At 42.0% G+C, this 25,092-nt stretch overlaps 1 protein-coding gene across 6 annotated transcripts in view; it reads left to right on the top strand.

Moving 5' to 3' along the window:
* Window positions 1-17,643, top strand: part of LOC120551360 (protein shisa-6) — a 74,129-nt gene extending 56,486 nt beyond the window's left edge. For 2 of the 6 annotated variants that reach the window (XM_039788760.1, XM_039788759.1), the window contains 5 exons: window positions 9,087-9,149; window positions 10,178-10,198; window positions 13,265-13,417; window positions 15,620-15,723; window positions 15,926-17,643. In XM_039788760.1, the coding sequence (XP_039644694.1) occupies window positions 9,087-9,149; window positions 10,178-10,198; window positions 13,265-13,417; window positions 15,620-15,723; window positions 15,926-16,810 (1,226 nt within the window). In that variant the 3' untranslated portion in view covers window positions 16,811-17,643. The remainder of the gene's footprint in view (window positions 1-9,086; window positions 9,150-10,177; window positions 10,199-13,264; window positions 13,418-15,619; window positions 15,724-15,925) is intronic. The other 4 variants (XM_039788763.1, XM_039788761.1, XM_039788762.1 and 1 more) reach the window with 3 other exon arrangements.
* The last annotated feature ends 7,449 nt before the right edge of the window (window positions 17,644-25,092 follow it).

Below are 25,092 nucleotides of genomic sequence, written 5' to 3'. Positions count from 1 at the left end.
GGGAGTGCTATAAGACGTATATCCAAACGGTGGTCAATAATATTGTATCCTTGTCTGACTGTAAGGCCATAGCATGTGATGCACATCATTTTAATACTTAGGCAAGGCAGCTTTATTTGTACAGCACATTTCAGCAACAAGGCAATTCAAAGTGCTTTACATAAAAACAGCATTAAAGAGCCAATCAGTTAATAATTTGTTAAAGGGAATATTAAAACAGCTAAAATAGAAATAGACAGACATATATTAAATACAAGAATAAAAGTTACAGTGCAGTGTAAGAAATGAACAATTACTTAGAAAAAGAACAGTCTTCAGCTTTGATTTAAAAGAAGTGAGAGCTGCAGCAGAACTGCAGTTATCTGGGAGTTAGTTCCAGATGTGTGGAGCATAGAAAGTGAACGCTGCTTCTCCATGTTTAGTTCTGACTCTGACAGAAAGCAGAGCTGACCCACCTAAGAGGTCTGGAGGGTTCAGAATGTAGCAGCTGATCAGAAATAAACCGTTCAGTGCTTTATAAACCAACAGTACTATTTAGAAACAATTATCTGAGAGACAGGAAGCCAGTGGAAAGACTTCAGAACTGGACTCATGTGATCGACTTTCTTGGTCTTAGTAAGGACTGCAGCTGCAGCTGTCCGATTGATTTTATAGGGAGACCTGTAAAGACACCGTTACAGTAGTCGAGTCTACTGAAGATAAAAGCATGGACAAGTTTTTCCAAATCCTGCTGAGACATAGTCCTTTAACCCTTGATATATTCTTAAGGTGAAAATTGCCTTAATGTGGCTGTTGAAATTCAGGTCTAAATCCATGACTACACCAAGATTTCTGGCTTTGTCTGTTGTTTTTAAGATTGACGATTGAAGCTGCGCTGACTTTTAATCGTTCCTCTTTGGCTCCAAAAACAACTACCTTAGTGTTGTCTTCGTTTGATTTAACAAAGTTCTGGCACATCCAATCGTTGATTTGTTCAATGCACTTACTCAGTGTTTGTATTGGGTCTGACATGTGGGAGCTCACACCTGGAGGTTGCTCAGTTGATAAAGCAAATACTCTGATGTGCTTGCTTGTTTGTTTGTATGTTACGTTTGTTTGCTCCCTTGTAGTTGTCACGGAGATTTGCCTCATTTCAACTCTCTGAAAGACTTCCCAATTCATAGAAACACAAAAGATTGGCCAAACACACACACACACACACACACACACACACACAAATCATTTACAGAGAGCGGACTGGATATCATGATGTGGCTGTTCCGTTGTTGGACAGAATGCTAATTCATAGAAATCAATGTTCTGATGGTTTCCAGGATAGCTCTGAGCATGTGAGGCATTGAGTTCAAGGTGTCTTGTGGCCGGCTCAGTATGCCATCTCTTGCCTCCCCTGTGTGCTGTATAGGGATGTGATGTTTGGAAGTGTGATGTGAAACAAAATGCCAAGCCAAATGTCAGATTACTGAGTCACTTGTGTGCCATCTGGATGCTATCATGCAAACTTGCCAAGGAGGTATTCTCCGGAGATCGGTTATAAGCCAAGGGAAATTTAATGTGACTAATCTTGTTGCGGAGGTGAGGGCGACTGTATCCAGAAGAATGTGTCTGTAGCCCACCCATCATAGATATATGCTTGATTCAGACATTAAATCTGGCAAACACACAGCTCATCAACATACTGACAGAAAAACATCCATTTAGCAATTCAAATAAGGGCCCTGTGTAACCCAACGATCTGGAAAGCACGTCAATCATACTCAATCAGTCCACTGTATAACAGCACTGGCTTGACTAATGGACAGCAGTGTATCCAGGGGGTCCCACCCTCACTGTAAGCTCCCTTCATCATCGACATATTTTCTCGAGCTGCTTCATGTGAACACGCCGTGTGGAGGTTATTTGGCGATGTCAGCTCAAAGAGGGGAGGAGGGTGGCGGCGTGGTGGGCTGGTTGGAGATGATAAGCAACTGCAAGGCTCTGAGAGGTTGGGGTTGCTGGTTGTACTGGGAATGTTTCCTCAATGCGGTTAATTGGTCCCCAGATTACGGAGGGATCACTGAACATGACTTTCCAGGTTCTTAATGAGCTAGACTCTTCCTCTGCTTGTTCTCAGTGGGCCATTCAGCTCGGCCCGTCCCACTGGACCCCTTAGACCAGGTTTTGAGTGAATCACCAGATTGAGACGAAACTTCTCAGAGATCAAGAACATTGCAGAGTATCGCTCCGAGTCAGGGTTCTCTAACCGTACTTTTAGGTGAAAGATGGGGAGCTGTGCTGATAATACCTGTTAATGATCAACTCTGGGAGAATGAGGGGAAATAGGTTTTGCAACCAGGGTTCACATGAAACAGAATACACGAAGACAACATTGACACAGCAACACAATCAATCACAGAGCTAGAGCAGGGAAATTGAAATTCAGACAAGTACACATGTACAGGAGTGCAAATGTGCCAGTGTGCAAGGGAAGTACAAGGAATGCAGCCAGAGTGCTATTTGCTATTAAGCACATGAATAGCACTTGGGATGAAGGAAACATGGAATCTCTTATTCCTCCTAATGGTGCCCTGAGCAGCGTCCTGAGGCCAGTTCTGACTTCTTTTTTTCTTTTTGTGAAGTTTGTCTTTCTGTGGTTTTAGAGAAGCTACAAGTTGCAGAATTAGTGTATCAACTATTTTCCAGTAGCATGTCAGAGTTTATAGATTCTCATAATAATAATTCAAATATCGGGTTGACTTAAGTACTCTTCACATACTTGTACATGCCTGGCGTTGGACTGACGACATGTCCAGCACTGCCTGATTGACTGGACTTTTTTTTTTTTTTACAACTTTATTTGCATATTTTCACAAATATCATGTGATACAAACAATTGTAGAACAGTTGATCCAAATTGCAGCAGATCAAATAAATTAACAGCTTTTGAATTAAAATAGTTTCTACTGGATGATACCTGCCAGGTCATATGGTGAAAATAAATTACAAATATACTTTACTTGGGCAAAAGAGTAAAGGTAATCCAGCTCACTGTCTGAAATTAAACAGACAACTTGTCATAAGATATATTATTTTCTAACTCTCCCTGCCTCCCTTTCGGCAAACTCTGCACCCTAATTTTCGACATTTAGGTAACTAGTGCAGTGCCCGTTGAAAATATGCCTGTTTGGAACAGGCCGATTGCTTGGCCTGCTGCTTGTAGAATTCTTCAAAACCAAATTGTACCCCAAAATGACTTACTGAAGGACCCCAAACCACAATGCAACTCCCCTGTATACCCCACTACTGACTTACAGTGTAGGCTACTTCTACATCAGAGGAAGACATTGTACTACTATATTTACCTGACAGAGAACGCTGCAGATTCAGAATGTAATCACAAAATATCACAATGACAATGTGGAGTAATCAGACATTAGCGTCATGGACTCACGGCAGTGCGCTACCCATCCGGCCCGTTATGAGAGCTAATCAGCAAATCTGCATTCATCAACCACCAGAACCGGACCGTTTGTGTGTATGTGTGTGTGTGCGCAGAGAGAGAGAGAGAGAGAGAGAGAGAGAGAGAGAGACTTGTGTCGTTTGATCGTTAATGTAGTGGTACTTTGAACATTTTTGTGGGCCTAAGGTGTATGTCACATATTAGCTGCCAAAGCTCCGCTTTCTCTGTCTCTGGTCCTGCTCACTGAGTGAGCAGAGGGGGAGTGGCAAAAGCCTATGTGTGCTTCTTTTACCGATATCTTTTGCATTTCTTATCCAAATAACATTAAACTTGGCACTGCACTTACTCGTGCCCGTAGCAAGACACCCACACAGACAGACAGACAGACGTTCCTGCAATTTATAGATAGATGTTTTGGGGCTTTGAGATGAACAGCTCTAATGCCATTTGGGCTCAACCCAGTAATGGAGACCCCACAGCCTGTTAAGGAGCATTTAGAGCACACTGTCAGTACTCATATTTGAAGAAGATTAACGTTATGTAGTTTGTGGTGTAAGTTAGTTAATGTTTAGGGCAATGAGGGGAAGCCAAACACTGTTCATCCCACACTGCAAAGACACAAACACCGGTGGAAAATCGGCATAGCTTCCCTTTTAATTTAGGGTGAGGCTATTTGTACCCCTTGTACAATTAGCAGTGTATGCTATTTGTACCCTGGTGCAATTAGAAGTGCTATTCGTACCCTGGTGCAATTAGAAATGAATGCTATTCGTACCCCGCCGGTGCACACAGCAATGTGTTCTATTAATACCCCGTCTGGTACAAATATCTATGTATGCTATTTGCACCCCTGTGCATTTACAGTACCTTGGCATATAGTTACACACAGTTATCCATACTACTCATGTATTACACCTTTTTGGAATATTATCGCCCTGACATTCTTACCCTAACCATAGCCAATCCCACTCCTCTTGCCTAAACCTAACCAACCCAACCAGAGCAGGCATATTCATGAGTCTTCCCATACCACCCTGCGTTCGCGGGCCCTGACTTGCGCAATTGCATGCAAATTATCCAATCCAAAATTAAAAAATAAGATCACCTCACAGTGGAATTGAACTACAAACTCTCATACCAAAGGTAAGTGTACTAACCACTCACCTAGCAGTTCTTACTGAACATTGTTTAACTGTTTACCACTTGGTTTCTTCAAGCCTCGGTTGCTAGATAACGGTACTGTATACAAAAAATAGGTAATAGCTAACAAACGGTTGTATGCTTTCACTGAAGACAGAAAGCGCAACTGTAGTATCCATTTTCCGCTAGAAATTCAATTGTTATAAACTTCAGAGACAAAACTTTGCCAGTTTTTGCGGTCATGGAAGATGAACGTCCCCCATGATTTCGGTGCACGCAAGCAACGTGTTTTTGTTGTTACGTCACAGGGTGTGAATAGCTCAGCTGTGTGGCCGAGGCTATTCGTACCGGGGGTGCAAATAGACACTCCATTTAAATTAACTAGATATAACATTACAAACGTTATACATCGTTTGTCATGACAAGCTGTAGAGGAGACTGTCAGCTAACGTTGTTAACTAACACGTAACTTACGTTAACTTAGCTAACGTAAGTTACGGTATCATTTATTAGTAAATGATCACATTGATCATCAATGAGAACTTCTTCAGTAACGCTATCCGTTAGCTGTCATACATTGATAATGGTAAAAGTGTGTCTTCACTAGTGGATAACTGCAGTGGATACTGTGTCGTTAGTTTTAACGTTACTTGCCAGAAACAATGTTGTCAGTGAGTCTCGGGACATGGATGTATAATAAGGTCTAGGTCTCAGATCGAGCCGTGAACTTTACAGTCTCCTAGCATGTCTGTGTGTGAGCATGCGCGCGTACAGTGGGGTCGGGGTTTCTTCATTGGTGTTTATTTGGGGTGGCGTAGGAAGCATTAGCACAGAACACACGAGAGATGTAAAAATAGTTTTGGTTGATTTCCCACTGTGGTCAGAAAGAACAGGAGAGACACTTTGTTCCTCTCATTATGACTCCAGAGTCGGTACTCGCTCCGAAGCTAATCGCCGTCACTCACTTTCTCCCTCGCTCTACCACACACACACACACACACACACACACACACACACACACGCCGGCTCGAGGCACACACCAACGCACAAGTATAAACATCAGGCCACTTATGTAGGCTATGCCGAAAGCTCTGCGTGGAGCCTCTGCAGAACCATAAATCAGGCTTTAGGGGGATAAATATTGTGCATAATTTTATATATTTTCTTTCAATATATTCGGGATAACCCTGTGGAGTGATTTTCCTTTTGCTGTAGAAGTAATTCCTTATATGTTTACTGGGTGTAGGCTGCACGTGAAGATGCCTGTTTGGAATGAATGACATCACAGCAGATCGAACTTTGTATTTATACCATGACTGTAATGACATCACAACCCTGTCTTAAAAAAAAAAAAAAAAAACTGCATGTACAGTATTAACTGATCTGCATTAGCATATCGGTTTTGTAGGAAGGATGCTGCCCAAAATGTTTTTTATCAGCACAACAAGAAATGTATACGTTTCCTTTCTTTTCCCACAACAGCCGCTCCTGTCAGTTGAAGCATGATTTACGCTGTTATGGTTGTTTAGGCAGCCCAAAGCACTTTGTTCAGGTTAGGGAAAAGACTATAAAAACAATTAGCTTTTTGTAATAGGTACAAAAGCTAACCTTGTCCAAGTGTTTCAGTAGCCTTCACCTAGAGTAAACAATGTGTGGGACACAGGATTGACATCCTATGACTTCTCTGCAGTATTGGACTGTCCTATTCTGGAAAAACTGTGCCAGTAAACGTAACCCATTACAATAATTATGTGACATTTGCTCCAACTACTAATCTATTACTAGTATATAAAGCTATTCGATAGGAGGGTTGGAAAAGAAAAACTTGCTGAAAATTAAAACTTTGTGGTGTTCATGTGCTCTGTCCTTGTGAACTAAGTGAATTGAGCAGTTCATTAAGTATTCATACATCATATAAAAAATGATAATTATATCTGTAGGTGGGGTCACACAGGAATTTTAAATGTAGTCTGTAAAACTTGCACTTCTATTTTTGAAGAGGAAAGATTTTTAAATGTTTCTACTCATCATTTGTACGAGGATTTTTACAGACGTGCAAGAGTTGTTAAATAAATAAAAGACCCTTCACATTTACCCCATCCATCCACAGACAATGACATATTGTGTGAACAGACCTAACGTAGACTACATTTTGAGCACTTTGAGCATTAGTGTCTTTCTGTTGAAAACACTCTGTGTTTTGTTCTGTGGCACCTTCTTTATTTCGAAGGGACAGTTTGTAAAAGCTTTTACATCCTAGCTGTAGGTTCAATTACTCTTGTAACACAACAGATAGTGAGACAGTCTCAGACTACTATGAGTTCCCCCCTTTTCAAATCAACTCTTCTGTGACAATCACTGTTAGGCATTTATACGAAAAAAGAGAAAGCCAGTGAAGGAGCACACAGAAGACATATCCCATCTATCTCCATAGCTTGAGTAAATATTGAAACCCATGATGTGAGAGCAGCGGGCCTCCCCCTCCTCCTTCACTCCTGTGACAGATGTAAATGACTGTTTCAGCAGTTGGCTTTAATGCATTTTTAAACAGGCACAGCAGTAGACAGCAAATGAACGTGTCGCGACAGCAACACTCTACGACGGGGTCTCCATCTATCGCTGCCTCCTCCTCACTTACAAACATACAAAATCACCCACCCACACACACACAAATACACTGCCCTACGCAATCCTGAGAATAGCTGTCATTCATCAACTTTCTCAGTACAATGGGCTCTGTAAAGGGCCCATCTTTCAACTAAAGCACCTCCACACTGCGGTGCCCAGCCGAGCTCTGTACCACTGCATCACATTCCCTGTCAAACACAAGCACTCCTGCACAGTAGGATGGAGAGATGATTGGCTGAACTGTTGTTTATTCTCTGAGTTGGAAATTAAAATGGCTCTGCGTTCCCAGATGACAACACAGAAGACTGCTACTGCTGATTAGACCATACGCATGCACACAGAGAGCCAGAGAAACAAGGGACAGAGTGTGTAAATGTTTAAAGAATTGTATCGTTGACTGCAACAAAAAAACTGTCACAAAAAAATGCTGCATAAAACACCAGCACATTCAGAAACACATACAAACATAAGCAACAGAAAAAAGCACTGCACATAACTTACAGAGAATAGACATGCTTTACAGCTGAGATTCAGATTTGGTTTGTCAAACTACGGTGTAAGAGGGATCTTTTACACGCAAATATTTCAGTTGAAACATTCTGATTGCAGGTGTATAGCAAAGTGGAAGGTAAAAGCTTGAGGTGAGAAGATAACTACATCTCCCAAGGTGCATTTGGATAAGAAACATCCACTCACTGGGCTTAAATTCTGTTCTGTGCGGAAGCTAGAGATAATTTGCATGGTAAATAAATTGACTTTTGGATTCTGGATCACATCTACAGTTTAGTTCATCTGATTTACGCCTCTGACGAGCTTATGGTCTCTTCTGCAAACCAATAGTTGCTGAGGCTCATGGTTATTGTGCCAGACTGACAAAACATGATTTTTTAGGAACTAAGAAATACCTAAAATACCTACCTTATACCTAAAAGTGATGGTCATAACTTTAACCTATAGCAGTGTTGCATTAGTGGCAGACTCCCATGTTTCTATGTTGAGGATCATTGATTATATCATTATAAGAAAACGTTTTACAGCGACTGTCAGAAAAACGAAGGGTGGGGCATGGGTGTATGTGTGTGTATGTGTGTGTGTGTGTGTATGTCAGGTGAGGATGTGTCTGCAAACAAAAAACGCTGGCACAATAATACTTCTACTTCCCGCTTTGTAACTGGATTTGCAAAGCATCTGTGTGTGCCGCCATGTGTTGTTGTATTGGTAGATGCTTTTCTTTGCTTGAGGTTTATGAATATGAGGTGATATTTTGAGTGCTGTTGTCAAGATGATAAAAACGTGCACCATTTGGTTGTGTTTTGTTGTTGTTGGCTTGTGGTTTCTTAAATTAAATTGTGTTTGAAGCATCTTTTCATGATACACCAATTTCTGTAGTCTGTGTGTCTTTACTCTCAAGTAATACAATTCCCAGAGAGCATGGGAGTGTGTTCCAGCACAGGATGGGAACAATGTTATACAGCTCTGTTTTTGTGTGTTTGTACTCTTCTGACTTTCTGGATTCTGATTGATGTGAATATGTAACACTGAGCAGACTACAACGACTGCAGTTTCACTCATCCCATAATGTCTTTCATTTCTTTTTATGTCCATTCACTTAATTTGAGGAACTTAAAGGGATACTTCACCCACTCAAGTTAGTCAGCAACAGAATATTGATATTGGCTTCGTTACTTGAGTATACTATAAAAGTAAATTCAAATTTCTGTACATCAATCTGTATTGTGTGAATTATGTGAAAAGCATGCATCAAAATTGGTGAATTATCTCTTTGACTGTCCCCGTCCCACTGCTAACAGTTTGTATGTGAGCTGATACAGAGCATTCCTCATGGACACTGAACAGATGTTCATTGCTTTTGTCATTGCAGGTACCCATCAGCACAACTATAACCATGTGGCTCTAGGTAGCCCTACACGCACACCTAAGAATGGTAAGACACACTAGGGGCAGTGGGAATATTCAAGTGAATTCACAGCTGAGTTCAGTGTTTGAGATGACGCCTGGGCCACCGAGGCATTTACTTGAATTTAGTGCTTGACGTGGTCCTCTCTTCAATTCGCCCCACTGCGAATCCATTCTGTTATTAAAATTAGGCTCTTTCGTTAAAGATTGAATCATAGACGTGTCACATCCCATAGTCATGAACAGCTTTCTGTGAGTGGGATCAGGCCGCAGTCGCAGTCCATCTCTTTTTGAAAGGGAATACAATTGGCGGAGGATCAAGTTAATGTTCTGTCGAGGTCATCATGTCTCTGTTTGACAGAGCATGTGAAAGTTATCACCATAGCCTCACAGGAGCATCACCGTGAATCGTTTTTTATTGCTGATGTCATGCAGCTGTTTGTTTGAACAGTTGTTGAGCGAGCCGAGGTCTCGCCCAGGGTCGCAGACCGGCCGATGTGGAGAGTAGCAGTTGCATAAGAAAGCAAGCTGGAGGCTGGAGAGAGGAAGGACAGCAGAGATAAGAGGCCATAAGCGGAATATTCACTACCTTCTGTATTAATTAAATCACTCTTATGTGGCCATTTGATTTATATTTTGTTTAACTACAAATATAGAAAAATGGCTTGCTTGCTCTCAGGCATTCAGTGCTATGCTTGAATTCTGCAGCCAGAATGGCCTCTTCTTAATGGACATAATTGTCCATGTGGTCCATTTCACACACTCATACACACACACACACACACACACACACACACACACCCACACTGAGAAGCAAACCGCAGCTTTAGAGAAATGCCTTGGAGATCTATGGAATCAGGTTGTGACTGAAACAGCTAGGAGTTACAGCTGCAAATCACAGAAAATGCATAAGTGTACATCACTGCCTCTGGAAGTAGTGTTGATTTCGTTATTTATTTATGAGCCATGCTGAACATGGAGTAGGTCTTTGTAGGTTCTGTTTTGCTCACCATCAAGATGTCTCTGAAATATTTGTTTTTCACTTGGGTTTGGTAGCTCACCGATCATTGAGACGTGGTAAGTCTTACATTTAGTGTAAAAGTCATTCATTACATTCCAGCACACATTTTTGTTCACCTACACCACAAACCAACCCCAGCGTTTGTGTCTTCCTGTGTTTTCAGACCTGATTTAAGTACCATTTGCTAATAATTCTTGCTTGTTTGTTTGAACCTACTTCAACAAAAAAATGTGTCTTAGTTTGTCATGTTGGGACAAAGAATTTATCCAGAATCCTTTTGACTGATGAAAGTATGTGAAAGTCAATTCATGTGATTTCATGTAAATGTGCAACAAAGTATAATTTGTGTCATTATATTGTTTTCTTATTTTTAAACTATTCCCAAAAAAGACCAAAACCAACCATTTCTACTTTCGAACTTCCCACCCTGTCTGTGGCACTTAGACCCAAGCCCACTGGTTCCTACTGAAGACATCGATCTTTGGAAAAAATACACTCTCATTTAATTTTTTTAAATGAAGGGGAAATAGTCAATTTGTTGGGGACTTTTTTTTAGCAGTGGATGAATACACATTTGATGCACTAGTGAATAATAATGGCACCATAAATGCATATATTAGCCTGATTCCAGACCTTTGAAGAACCGCCCACATCTTCTGTTTGTTCACAGAGAATTACATAGGTCTGTCGTGGTGCTTACTGATGGCCATTTGTACTGGATGGGAAAACAGTTGACCAATCAGAGCTTAGATCTGAGGTTAAACCCTCCTTCCCACAAGTGCCAGGCAGAATAAATGAAGTAAAGCAAAATTCCCATTCAGTCTGGTTGTCAGGACAGGTGTATGTGTCCATGTTAATCTTGATGCAGGAACATGTCCCCCGGTGCACTGTACCAGGCTATAGCTCGAGAGACACTAACAATCAATGAATCATTGGTTTTGGTCTTTTCATTGCATTTGTTGGCAATAAGAAAAATAACTCCAGACTTCCTAAGATCCTTTGAAAAAACATGCTAAGATTTGCAAAGACTACTTGAGTCAGGTCTGTGTGGTTGTACTGTCCATCGTGATGAAGCAGTGAAATGTGTTTGCTGTTGAGATAGCTAACAGCATGCCACAGTCTGAGTCGATTCTCCCCTTATTGATGCAGTGTGGCAGACAGTCCCGTCACAGATCGCTCCCAGGACCCCCTGCTGTCGCCCGGCCCTGCCACCACCCCTCCGTCCTACTCTCCCAAGCTCCCCTTCTCCTTTCATTCCACTATATTCTTTCCTTCTTGTATTTCAGTCTCCTTTTTCCTTTTAGATTCTCTAATCTCCTACTCTTTTTCCTCTTTCCTTTCCTTCTCTCCATCCTGCAGCAGTTACTAAAGCCCTATTTTTATCTTTCCATTGGAGGCTGGTGTGGAGCCGCACCCATGCCCGCTGCTCTGCACTGCGTGACAGACTCACAGCCCACTGGGGAGGGCGAGATAGAGCAGGAGTGAGAAAGAAAATGAGAGAGAGGGGAATACTGAATGGACAAGAAAGAATTAAGGAGCGAAGGAAAGTGGGTGGCAGCATGGTAGGAAAGATAAGATTGACAGCGCAAGGAAGACGGCGGTGAATGGGACAGACAGAGGATGTTTGTGTGCGTGCATGTGTGAGGAAGGGAGATAAAGAGAAAATAAAAGAGGGCTTTGGTCCAGTCACCCCCCTCCATCCCCCCTCCTGTGCGTCTTCCTGGCATCATATCACGTCACATCAGCGGTAGCCAGTCCAGGCATTGCTGCCCGCCCGGCCCCAGATCACATCACAGCACTGTCCCGAGCAGGGTCACTCTGCAGCACACATCTGTTGTTTGGTGTGTTGTCTCGTTTTTTTGTTGGTTTTTTTCTCTTTTCTTTTTTTGGACCGCTGTTTCCTCACGTCAAACCATGCCACGTGTCAAGTAAGTCCCACACCAAACACTCACTGAGTGCCTGATGTGACCGCCTATACTCCCCCATCGCTGCCATCAGCAAGTTGGAGTTTTAGATATGCAACCATTTCTCTCTCTAAAGCTTTTTTCTTGAGTAAATGATGTTAAATGAAAAGGCAAGAGGAAAATATATTTTCAGAGACGGTGGCTCTGCAGAATAGTCTCAGGAAGGAACTTGTTTTGGTGGAACATTTGCACCCCAGAAAACAAAACGCCACATACAATATTAAATTAAGTTAATTGTTGACACAATACAGTAACATGAGCTATTTAAATTAGCTGGATATATGGTTAACCTCATTAGCTCTTACTTGTGTATCCGTGTATACTTCGTCCACAGCAATCCCACCAATCACTCCCAAAACGTCCCAGTTAGAGAGGAAATGCCCTAAACATATTCTTTGTAAATTTTTGCAATCATTTTCCGAAAGAACCAAGCAGGCCTGTCTTGTTGCATGATCAAATATTAAATAATATTTAAAAATTTTCAGCTCAAAGTTCTTTGTTTTTTCCTGTATCGAAGGGATTTTGAGAACGGTAACACACACAGAGCGGAAGGTGAGGGACATCTGGCTCGTGAGCAGGATGTCAGGCAATTTTCCTGGAAATGTTCTTCCGTTGATCCAGACAATGTGAACCCTAACCCTAACTGACACCAAAACAAGCCTTAAAAACTATGTAAAAAAGAAAAGAAAAAAATATGTAAATTAAACGCCTGAAGTCCCAGAGACAATACCAAGGACATGTCCTCTGTGTCCTCAATGATAGCTACAGCCCTGGCAACAACAATGAATTATTTAGACCTGAAAGAGGTCTCAAGAAATTCTGGTATATATTTTGTGTAATATTTTTAACCCAAATGTACTTGTACAATAAAGAGACTACTTCCACAGATCCAACCCTGGGTTCTTACTTCATACCAAGGAGATCATTTCTGAGATATGTTCAGAGCACCTCTGCCTCCAGGAAATGTTTGTAACACTAAAGCTCCAGCCTGCCCGCCAGCTCAATCTTCCCTTCTCTACCTCAGCAGGTGGTCTTCCATAATGACCTAAACCTGGCTAGCTTTTTTATTGGAGGGGTTGGGGGACAGGAGTAGCCAGCCTGCCCATGTCTTTTCTCTTCCCTCTTCTGTGTCTGTATATGTATGTTATGTGTCTCCAGAAAACAATCGGATAAGTGGCATCCTGACCTCGCAGACGGAGCCCTACGACCTGTCTTTCTCACGCTCCTTCCAGAGCCTGTCTCACCTGCCGCCCTCCTATGAGGCGGCCGTCAAAGCCGACCTCAGCCGCTTCTCATCCCTGAAGAAACTCAGTAGGTCCAAGTTCACTGCACTAATGCAAGAGTAGGCTCCCTGCCCTGATGCCCTGCATGACAGAAATACTGCATTAAGTGTGCTTTCCTGACTCCTGACTGGGACTTACTGAATGGCTCCGAAGTGTTTCAGCTGTGAAAATGATTAGCGTGTTGTACGAAGGACATCAAACAGTCAAAAGTAAAGTCCTCATACACATTTGTCTGGAGATCTTTGCACTCCCCATTGATCATTTCAGTGGATGGAGAGGGCCTGAAACAGAATCAGAAAATACCCATTCCTCAACTCTGATCCTTCATGAAATCAGCCTAGGCCTCTCAAGAAACAGTTAGTCATTGATATTCAATGCTTCCCTTGCCTTCACTCAAAGGCTGCAGCCACTATTCTTCTCTTGGAGCGTATAAGTACATTAAGCAGCTTCTTGTGCCCGGCTCGGCTCCATATTGATTTAGTGGTGCTACGCTGAATTTCTGCTGCGTAATGAGGTCTCATCTCATGATGTTCTCCGAATGGAACGCAAATATTCCTCAAGGCTTGTGTAATTTCATCATGACTGCCCCACTTCACTGCTGGCGTGCAGTCAAAGTGAAGGATGACGATCTACAACTCATCCCATCAGGGCTTACTCCACACTGGCTCCCCCTGTTAGCTGCCAGACACCACCTCACACTAAATCGCAAAACAGGTTTGCAGGATACAGTGCTATTTACTGGTCCTCAGTTATTGGGAGAAAACACAAAAAAAACATTACAGTCCTTTTGCGTGAAGAATTAACGTAATAGTTTATAGGCTGTAAAACAAAACCAAATGAATAAACTAGTCAGAGATGGAAGCCCACAGAAGAGACAAAATATCCTAAGGCAGTGTCCTTCAGTCTTCCCAACTTTCTTTCTGCTTCCAAAGCAAATTATTTGTTGCAGCAAATAGCCAAAAGGCTCTCCAGTTTCTTTTTGTTGCTCAACTAGTGTCTGCACACTGATAGATCATGTTGGATTGTGCTGGAGGGAAGATAGAGCAGCGTTTTCATTGTCGGGATAATAAAAGAGAAGAATGCTACTGCTTATTAATGCAAATTGGTATCAAACTGAAGAAAAGCATTTAGCCCATTGCAGGGCAGGACAGTATACATCACAAGTTATTCATTCACTCCATGGTAATATATTTGATGAGTTTGCAATGCCCTGCCCAAATCCTGAAGACTATTATGCTTGAGAAAGGAACATCTTGTTTTTATTATCTCTCATAATGAATCGATTTGCAGCAAGCAGCCGTGGCTCACTGCTGAAGGGGATTTTGGCTGAGTGTAATCCTGACAGGTGGCGTGAACACTGCTGAAAAAGACAGGCTCAGAGTCATCCACCAGTTCTCAACAAGGTGGAGAGGTCTGCTTTCCATGATTTAATCCCACCATATGGATGACATGATGGTGAAACATTAATGCTAGTGTTCAGAAAGAATACAGAATGTGCATCTTTACAACAATGGACTTATTGTTTCCACTTTTTAATTTGAGCTGCATTTCGTCTCTTTGACAAGATGTCTGACAGAGTTTTTGTGAATGTGCGTCACTATGTGTGTGGTTCTGTATTCAAAGACAAGTCTTTCTGCATGTGTTGTGTGGCATGCAGTTGATGATACATTCACTCCCACGCTCTACGGTCTCTGGAAATGTTTTCTTGTCTTTGTGATCTGCTTCTAAATGCATGTTGTAGTTGTTTGTACACATTAATAGGGATAAAACATCCACTCAAGGACATTCTCAATGGAAAGTGATGAATAAATTCAATACTACATAGACAGCTGTCCAGCATGTACTACATATGAGGTGCCTGCGTTCTTCCCTCCGTATCTGTATGATATGACCACGTTTCACATGACCTATGAAAAGTTTGCCCCTACAGCAGAGCTGCCTGTAGAATCCCAAATGGATGTGTAGATGTTATGTGCCTAGCATGTATTACAGTCTGACTGCGATTTCTCTGTCTCTCTATTTTTTTATTCCCCTCCATGAGCTTGGAAAGGTGAAACACAGATGGGTCCGCCAACACTTTTCTCTGCATTGTGCACAATGTTCTCCAATCCCACTTTATCCAATTTCTCCCTTTGCATTCTAACACCTTCCCATGTTTTCTTTTGCTTTCACTCCCTGAATCTCCTCTTCACCTCTTGATTCTGTCATTTTATTCCTGTCTCCTCTGCAGCAGATAAAGATGTCGACGACTACTACACTCGTAAGCGCCACCTGCCCGACCTGGCAGCAAGAGGCACTCTTCCCTTGCATGTTCTCAAAATGAGTCAAGACCAGGTGGGTACATAAGTGCTTGGTTTAAGTGTGCAGGCCTCTAAACAAGGTCATGTTTTTTCTATAAGGCAAATCAAGTGTGCTATCTCTGAATTTTTTTTAAGCTATAGCTGGTCTTTCTCTTCATTTCTGCAGTGGTGGGTGGCAGAGCCTTTTCCCCCTCAGCTTGTGAATAAACTCACCTCATTCATCCTTTGCTCAACAGCACCGGGAACAGCAGCAGCAGCAGCTCCAGAGCCAGCCCCCGCAGTCCTCCATCTCCCAGGCCCCTCCCCAGTCCCAGTCTTCACAGCAACAGTCTCAACAAAGGCAGAGGCCCCGTCGCGTCCAGAGGGCCATGTCCCAGGACCGCGTCCTGTCCCCGCAGAGAGACCCACAGCAGGACTACAGCACGTCCTCTAATGGCATGTCCCCGTATGGAGGCCGGATCCTCTCAGACGAACAGCTCCTGTCTGCTGAACGTCTTCGATCCCAGGAGCGTCTTTTCCCACAGGACCGCCACACCTCCCAAGATCGTCTGTACTCCAAGGACCGCATGTACTCCAAGGACCGACTTCTATCGCAGGATCACCTCTACTCAAAAGACCGCCACTACTCTCAAGACCGCCTCTATTCACAAGATCGGCTGTACTCACAAGACCGCCTCCTATCCCAGGATCCTCTGCTGTCACCGGACAAGCTGATGATGTCGCTGAAGCGTGGCATGGTAAGCAGCATCTCCGGTGGGTTTCATGGCAGCGACAAGTCAATGTCACGTGCCATCTCGCACACAGACGTGTTCGTACCAACCACGCCTCTTATGGACCGCTACAAGATGACCAAAATGCACTCCCATCCCAGTGCCTCCAACAATGGCGGTGGCAGCGGGGCTCTGGGAGCGGGAGGCAGCGGGCACTCCAACACTTTAGCCATGAACCAGACAGCAACCAAGAGGCAGGCATTTGCCACCAGACGGACTCACACTATGGAACAGCTCCACTACATCCCACCACATCACCAGCAGCAGCAGCAGCAGCAGCAGCAGCAGCAGCAGCAGCAGCAGCAGCCGCAGCACTACCGCACAGGCAGCAAGACTGAGGTGACTGTGTAACGGCAGCCAGCACAACCTGAACTGCACTGGAAGGTGCACTGCTGTGTGCCAGAGGTGGGGTTGATAGAGGTACGTGGGTACACTGGCCTTCTTTTAGAATAGGATGGTGGCAATTTTACTTTCTTTGACTGAAGTTCCCGCAAAGTCAGAGATTCCAGGACCAAGAACATCCACAAGCTAACTGTGAGAGACCGGAAAAACAAGCTACACTGTACACTGCATACACAGGCCCTGTTAGATCTGAAGCCAGAGAGGGTCGTAGATGGGAGAGGGATGGTATTATCCAGCTAACTTGCCTATTATTTTCCACTGTAATTGTTTCCACTTGATTACCCTATTCATCCACAGGCTACAGCCTCATTCTGTGTGTGGTTTAGTGAGAAAACACTGATTGTGTCTGTTTTAGCCTTTATCGGCCCACTTTGTCCAACAAATCTATTCTGTGACCTTTTCTGGCAAATCTTAAAGGGCTTTGCATGGTTAAACACATAGACTGACTTCTCTGTGACTTCTGTTGTGCAACACAACACCATCACAGGTGATGAACTAGGTTGAGCCTGTAATAACTTTATGAATATATAAATAAATGAATAAAATACAACCATTTGTACGCCCTGTCCTACTCATAGCTCTAGTGAATCTCAATGAGAGAAATTGAAATGGATGTTATTAGCACTTCTATTTGGTGCCTCCGACAGATGTTTCATTTCTAAAAACGAAGTGGTTTTGTGGGTTACAAAGCACAATCAAAAAAATATTGTTTTTGATTTGTTGAGTTTGAATAGTGACAGCTAGCTTGTTTTGTTCTTAAAGCAATGGCAGGTTTTTTTTTTGCTTCCAGTAGATGATTGTAAATAAGCTATTCTAGAAGCAGTATTATGGACAAGTCTGTACTGGATGGACTTTATATTAGACTGTCTGTTTTCAATAGATTCTTAAAGAACAACTATAAATCATCACTGTTTTGTGAGTTCAGAATAGAAACCCACTTAAACAAGTATTTGACAGGATCAATTAATACTATACTGTGTGTCTTTGAAAAACTGTTTGTAGGACGAAAAGTGAATGATTTAGGTGTTTTTAATTGATTTTTATATGGTGATATTTAAATGTAATTTTTTTTTTTGACATTACATATACATGTTACATTATGATTTGTATTTATTTTTTTTATTTTTTTTTTTTTGAGATGTTTTTGTGTGTTTGATACACCACATTACCACTGTGAGTCCTAGCTTCACATTCTGCAGCCGTTTGCAGTGAGGGACAAAATACTTCACTGGTTGAGTATAAAACCAGTTTTCCTTGATAAAGGGAAATTAGACAGAATCACTATAAATAAGGCTGGAGGTATTAAACGTGGTACATTACACAACCTAATGGTGTGTTTGCGGTCTAGGTAACCCCCAGCTTACCAAGGTTTTACTGACGTGTCTCAATGGTCAGAGGAAGACACGGCAGCAACCCTAGCCCACAAAAAACATGCTTGGTTAAAGGGGTGATAAAATGGTTATATTGGGTATTTCACGCTGTCCCTTAAGGTCTCCTAATAGGGTATGTAACATTGGCTGAAAATTACTCTTTTGCTGTTTTCTTTGGCCCTTCTCTGACCCTGTTAAATGGGACTGGACTGAAACGAAAGCTTTTCTGCCTTATATGGTCTGCTCATGAATATTTTGATGAGCTCCACGCTGATTGGTTGAGCTTAGAACGCACACACACACACACACACACACACACACACACACACACACACACACAGACACACACACATCCAAACTACAGACGTAGTGTCCAGGTATGCCCGCTATGCCGCTGGCTTCAAACTTGATTTCTGCCCTGAGTCCCTGACACATAAACTCATCAACTAATCTTACTGTACAAAGCACCAGATACAGAGTTTCGTTACAGTCTATTCATCCTCCTGTGTGTTGCGCGCACACACACACACACACAAACACACCTATGCTTTCGGCACTGTTCGCTGAGGATCCATGTTGGAAAAAAAATTAACGTACCGTGAACCGCTGCCGGCAGGCAGCTCCTGCACACCGCCCATTCGAGTCCACTGTGCCACTGATTTAAATCCACACTCCCGCTCAATTGTCCGATATCTACTCTTTTTCTCTGGGCCAGTGTTCCGTATCTCCTGAGAGAGCTCCAGCCAGCGTGCAGCGGGGTCGGACAGTCCATGCAGAAAGCCAGCGATCCGGGAAAGCACAGCGCCGCTGTCACGGCAAACTGTGGAGCTCCTGAACTCCGAAACAATCTCACTAAATTTGCAATTAGCCATCAATTTTTGTAAAACGGCCCATATTTGAGCTTTATATAGTTGATTTCTCGCATAAAAAAGTCTCAGAAGTGAATTTAGTAATGCAACAGCAGATGAACAATGTATAAAATGTCTGAGATTTGCGCGAACGAGATTTAGAAGACTAAATGGACTGGACTGTTTTTATATACGTTTGCACCAAGATCCTGGTTGCAGCTGTCGCCGTGGTCCTGCTGCACGCCCTGCTGAGCTCAGCGATGCCCTGCAATGTCATGCTGCGTCCTGCTGAACCCTGCAGCTTCCCGCTACATCCAGTCACTGTTCCATTATTAATGTGACTACTATCGCCACTGTTCATCACACCCCCAACCGGCTCGTCAGACACCGCCTACCAAGAGCCTGGGTCTGTCCGAGGTTTCTTCCCAAGAGGGAGTTTTTCCTCGCCACTGTCGCACTGCTTGCTCTTGAGGGAATTACTGGAATTGTTGGGTCTTTGTAAAATATAGAGTGTGGTCTAGACCTACTCTATCTGTAAAGTGTCTCGAGATAACTTATGTTATGATTTGATACTATAAATAAAATTGAATTGAATTGAATATAGCGCTTTTCTAGTCTTAACGACTACTCAAAGCGCTTTTACATAGTACAGGAACCATTCACCATTCACACACATTCATACACTGTGGCCGAGGCTGCCGTACAAGGTGCCACCTGCTCATCAGATAAACATTCACACACATTTACACTCCGATGGCGCAGCATCGGGGGCAACTCGGGGTTCAGTGTCTTGCCCAAGGACACTTCGGCATTGAACTGCAGGGTCAGGGATAACTGACCTCAGAGCAGTTAGTGGTCTATGTAAATTTTGGGGCGTTACAAAGATAGAAGGTAGAGCCAAATGAGGAGGATTTGAGGTAAAGGAAACATTGTAATCATTGTTATGAAAGAAATGAATGTTAACCATTTGTAGGACAGAATATGGTGTTACTTCGACTTAATTGTAACCAGGCTTACTTGGCCTGGTTGGGCTGAGAAGTAATGTTCTTTAGAGGTTTAGGTTACATTGTTTCAGTGTTTCAATTTCATTATGTAGGGCCTGCTTTCCATTTAAGTGAAGTACAGGGTTAATGAAATGGAGCTTGGCTACCAACTTAATGGTAATGTCCAATTATATCTGTGTGAATGCTGATTCAGCAGAATTCACAGTTTCACAGACATTATCTGATTCTTTCGATTTTGGGTCGCCTACCACTTTCAGCTACGAAAAACCATTCAAATAACATGTTCAGTTCTTTAAGGACATATGTGCTTTTATTCGTATTTTTTCTACCATTTATACATTTTAAAATATTAAGCTTTTTTCTTTTTACATTGAAAGTCAATGGAGCAATCTATAAATCCTCTTCAGGCTTTTTCCACTTTGAAATGCTACTCCAACATACTTTCACCTACAGACATCATTCAAACAATTCACAAAACCTTCAGCTATTAGAATGATTCAGCTTTTTGATATCTTTTACAGTTTTTGTGTTATCACTGTTTAGGTTTAGATCTTCTTTAGGCTGTTTCTGCATTTTTAAGGTCTGCTGAGTGTTCGTGATGTCACAGCTACAGTGCAGATAAGATAGAACATTGTCTTAAAACTTTCTCTTTAACTTGCTCTCACAGCCACAATTCTTACTTCTCATACACCATTTTTATGTCAAAACTTGGATATATTTGTGTACTTTCAGCCAATATGTCATTTAAGCAATTTGCCTTATACATTTGGCTCAGTGAGCCTTCAAATGACAAGAGCCACAAGGATTCCTTCTTTTACAGTTTTTGTGTAATCACTGTTGAAATTCAGTGATTCTTTCAGGCTTTTTCTGTTTTTAATGGGTTTGAATTGCTTAGACTTTTTGTGTGGAGTTTGGATGTTCTTCCAGACTTTCTATGACTTTTTTTATGACTTTTTTCAACATACTATACTATGACTTTTTTAGACATATTTTACTATGGCTTATTGCGATATACTACACTATGAATTCTTTATCACTTTATTCGACATACTACACTATGACTTTTTTCAAGACTCTGACCTTTGGTTTGAGTTTGCACGTTCTTCCAGACATTCTTTGACATACTATACTATGACTTTTTTGTCACTTTTTTCAACATACTATACTATGACTTTTCATATCACTTTTTGGACATAATATACTATGACTTTTTATATCACTTTTTGGACATATTATACTATGACTTTTTATCACTTTTTTGACTTTCTATGAAACAACTTTTTAGTGGCTTTTTTCCGACATACTATGCTATGACTGTTTTCAACTAACTATTTGGTAGCATGGTGGCGGCAGATTGGTTAGCACTACTCCAACTAGCACCAGCACGTAGGCACTGTAGACTCTGACCTTTCGTTCGATCCCCACTCTGGGCAGGGCCTTTCTGTGTGGAGTTTGCACGTTCTTCCAGACTTTCTTTGACATACAACACTCTGACCTTTTTCATCACTTTTTTTGACATAATATAATATTTCAATCAGGAGAGACTTCCTTGCAAATATGAACATGTTTATTGTACAGGACAAAATATGATAAATGAAATGTGCAAAGTCTCTGGAGATTAGACTCCATCGAATCCATATGTTATAAAAGGGGTAGTGAACCCAAACATATCCCACGATGGAGTCCAGACACTGGTGGTGGTGATGAAGATGCCCAGGAACCAATTAAGAATGCCATTCAGCTGACGATCCCGTGGGTGAGACGACCGGTGGTTGAAGGGGAGGAGGCGGGACACACTCTATTCCTGAAACGACAGCTGACAACCGCAGAGGAGAGAGAAGATTTAAAACAGGATGTCATGCTGTGATTGGCTTGTGATACATGGCTGAATCTGATTGGTTTAACTACAATGAAACAGCTGAATCCGATTGAACAGCTGATCAATTAGGAGTGATGAAAAAAGAAATTTGAAGTCTTCCTGAAAGAACTTACGCTGAGCTTCATTACTTTTTATGTCAATTTTTTGACATACTATACTATGACTTTGTAATGTTTTTTTTTTTCAGTATGCTATACCATGACTTTTTATCACTTTTTTTTCGAAATATACTATACCCATGACTTTTTAATGGATTTTTTTGACATGCTATAGTATGATTATTTTTGACATATGACTTTTTAATGTCTCTTTTCCACATGCTATACTATAACTTTTTATCACTTTTTTCGACATACTGTACTAGGACTTTTTAATGGCTTTTTTTGACATGCAATCCTATGACTTTGTATCACTTTATTCGAAAAAACTAACAATAAAACTAAAGCATAGCATAGCATGTTGAAAAAAGTGATAATAAGTCACAGTATAGTATGTCGAAAAAAGTGATATAAAATCGTATAGTATGTTGAAAAAAGTCATAGTATACTGTATAGTATGTCAAAAAAGGAAAAAAAAATGAATAGTATAATACCGGTATGTCGAAAAAAGTAATTAAAAAGTAATAGTATTGTTTGTTTGGGGAGGTAGTATCTCAGTCCGTAGGGTGTTGGCTTGGGAACCAGAGGGTTGCTGGTTCAAGTCCCCGTATGAAGTGTTGACTGGAAGGTAGGCAAAGTGCTCTTAGGCACGCCACAGAATGTATAGGGCATGTGTGTGTATTTCAGGTGTCTGTGTAGGTGGGTTCTAACAAACAGTAAAGTTTCTCCACTGGGGATCATTAAATTATAAAAAAAAAAAGTTATCAAAAATTAACAGTATAGTATGTTGAATAAAGTGATAAAAATTCATGGTATAGTATGTCGAAAAAAATCATAGTATAGTATTTTGAAAAAAAGCTCAGTCCGTAGGGTGTTGGGTTGGGCACTGGAGGGCTGCTGGTTCAAGTACCCGTATGGACCAAAGTATGGAGTGTTGACTGGAAGGTAGGCAGAGTGCTCTTAGGCAAGGCACAGAATGTATAGAGCATGTGTGTGTAGGTGTGTTCTAACAAATAGAGTAAATTGTAATTTCCCCACTGGGCATCATTAAAAAGTATAAATTAGATAAAAAGTCACACTTCCATGAGAAGTAAGTTTGAACATGGCTGGAGGTATAAAAAACCACAGAGTTTTTAGTTCACACCTACATATTTCCTGCAAGAACACCGATTTCCTATTGGCCAGGTTCCTTGAACGCCACAGGGGGCTCCGACTAGGTGACCTAAGGAATAAAAGTCCCTGTCACCCAGTTCTAATTGTCATTCACTGCAACTTAAAGTTGCATGACAACATGGACACCACTCTGTTTTTCTTAAGTCAACTGAGCTGCATTCTTCACTGCCTTTGAAGAGAGACCATCTTTTGGTTATAACTGACGAGTGATACGGATCCATTTGTTTTTCCCATGGGGCATCTATGGGACCAAACAAGCGGAAACACTCTAAAAGTAAGGAGGCTTAAGTTCTGGGCAGAGAAATATTTGTGTTCTTAATGTCAGTAACCGCTTCTGCTGCAAAATGTTACTACATTGAGGGCTAGATTTATCAAGCCGTTTGCGCCTGTTTCCAGGCGCTAATTGGTCGCAAAGACGGACGTAACCGATGCGGGCTATTTACAAACGGGGCGCACTTGGGTAAAATCGCAGATTGCCTGCCACATGAGCGAGAAAAGACAAGTTGCGCTTTCAATATGCGTTCGTGGGAGGGTCATGGGGAAAGTGGGAGTTCCACCCAAAAAGGTGGGAGGATAAGCGCAAAGTGCGCCTAATTATATATTCTGTGGTATTTACAAAGACTGTCAGTAGGAGTGCGCCTCTATTCTGCGGGGGAAATTCTCCGCCTCTTAAAAGCAGGTCTGAACCAGAGAGCGCATTTCCTGTGTGTTCAAATTTACCTCAATGGCAGCAGTGATCCGAGCAAGGCGAAGAAATAGGCCAAGACGGCGAGCAGACAGGATTTATGCCACGAGATCACTCCTCTTTTACTAAGCGAACAACAAATCATCCGACGTTACAGATTAAGCAGCGATGCAATAATTCAATTACTGGACGAAATCAAAGATGACCTGGAATCTCTCACTCAGCGCTCACATTCCATCCCAGCACACGTTAAACTCCTGGCAACATTACAAATATTGGCATCAGGATCATTTCAAATGGTCAATGCATCAGCTGTGGGAATATCGCAGCCTTCACTCAGCCACATACTCACCCAGGTACTCAACGCATTACTACGGCGCACTGGTCAATACATACATTTCCCTACTACTGACGCCAAAATAAGACGCATCAAAGAAGATTTCTTTCACATTGCAAACTTTCCAAACATTATAGGAGCCATTGATTGCACTCATATCCCTATACTCCCACCTTCAATCAACGAGCACGTTTACAGAAATAGGAAGCATGCATACTCAATGAATGTTCAAGTCATATGTGATGCCAACATGTCAATCACCAACGTCGTCGCCAAATTCCCTGGGTCGGTCCATGACAGCTTCATTTTCCGTCATAGTGCTATCTATCTCATTATCATTACTTTCGTAGAATGTGCTATATCTGTAATGTTATATATTTTGCTGTAGGTGATGGTGGGTATCCCTGACAGCCATGGTTAATGACTCCAATTAACCCCACAACTGCAGCACAACAAAATTACAACAAAGCACACATACAGACGAGGGGGGTGATTGAGCGCACTTTTGGCGTTTTGAAAAGCCGGATGCGCTGCTTAGACAGAACAGGTGGAGCGCTGGCATACGCACCGGAGAAGGTGTGCAAAATTGTGGTGGCTTGTTGCATAGTGCAAAACATAGCCATCCGCCAGGGTATACCCCTGGAGGACATGGAGCCACCGGAGGACATCGCGCCGGCAGAGGACATCGCATTCCCCCCCCAACAATATGACATGGCCGAAGGCAGACGTCTACGACAAGAAATTATTGGCAGATACTTCAGTTAATCTTTGTTAGGTAGAAATTGAAAATACAAAAATGGAGTAAATAAATCAAGCCAGACTGGAATAATTGCTTTT

Source organism: Perca fluviatilis, chromosome 21 (genome assembly GCF_010015445.1).
Source record: "Perca fluviatilis chromosome 21, GENO_Pfluv_1.0, whole genome shotgun sequence".
In the NCBI taxonomy this organism is placed as follows: domain Eukaryota; kingdom Metazoa; phylum Chordata; class Actinopteri; order Perciformes; family Percidae; genus Perca; species Perca fluviatilis.
This window is presented reverse-complemented; position numbering and strand designations above follow the sequence as displayed.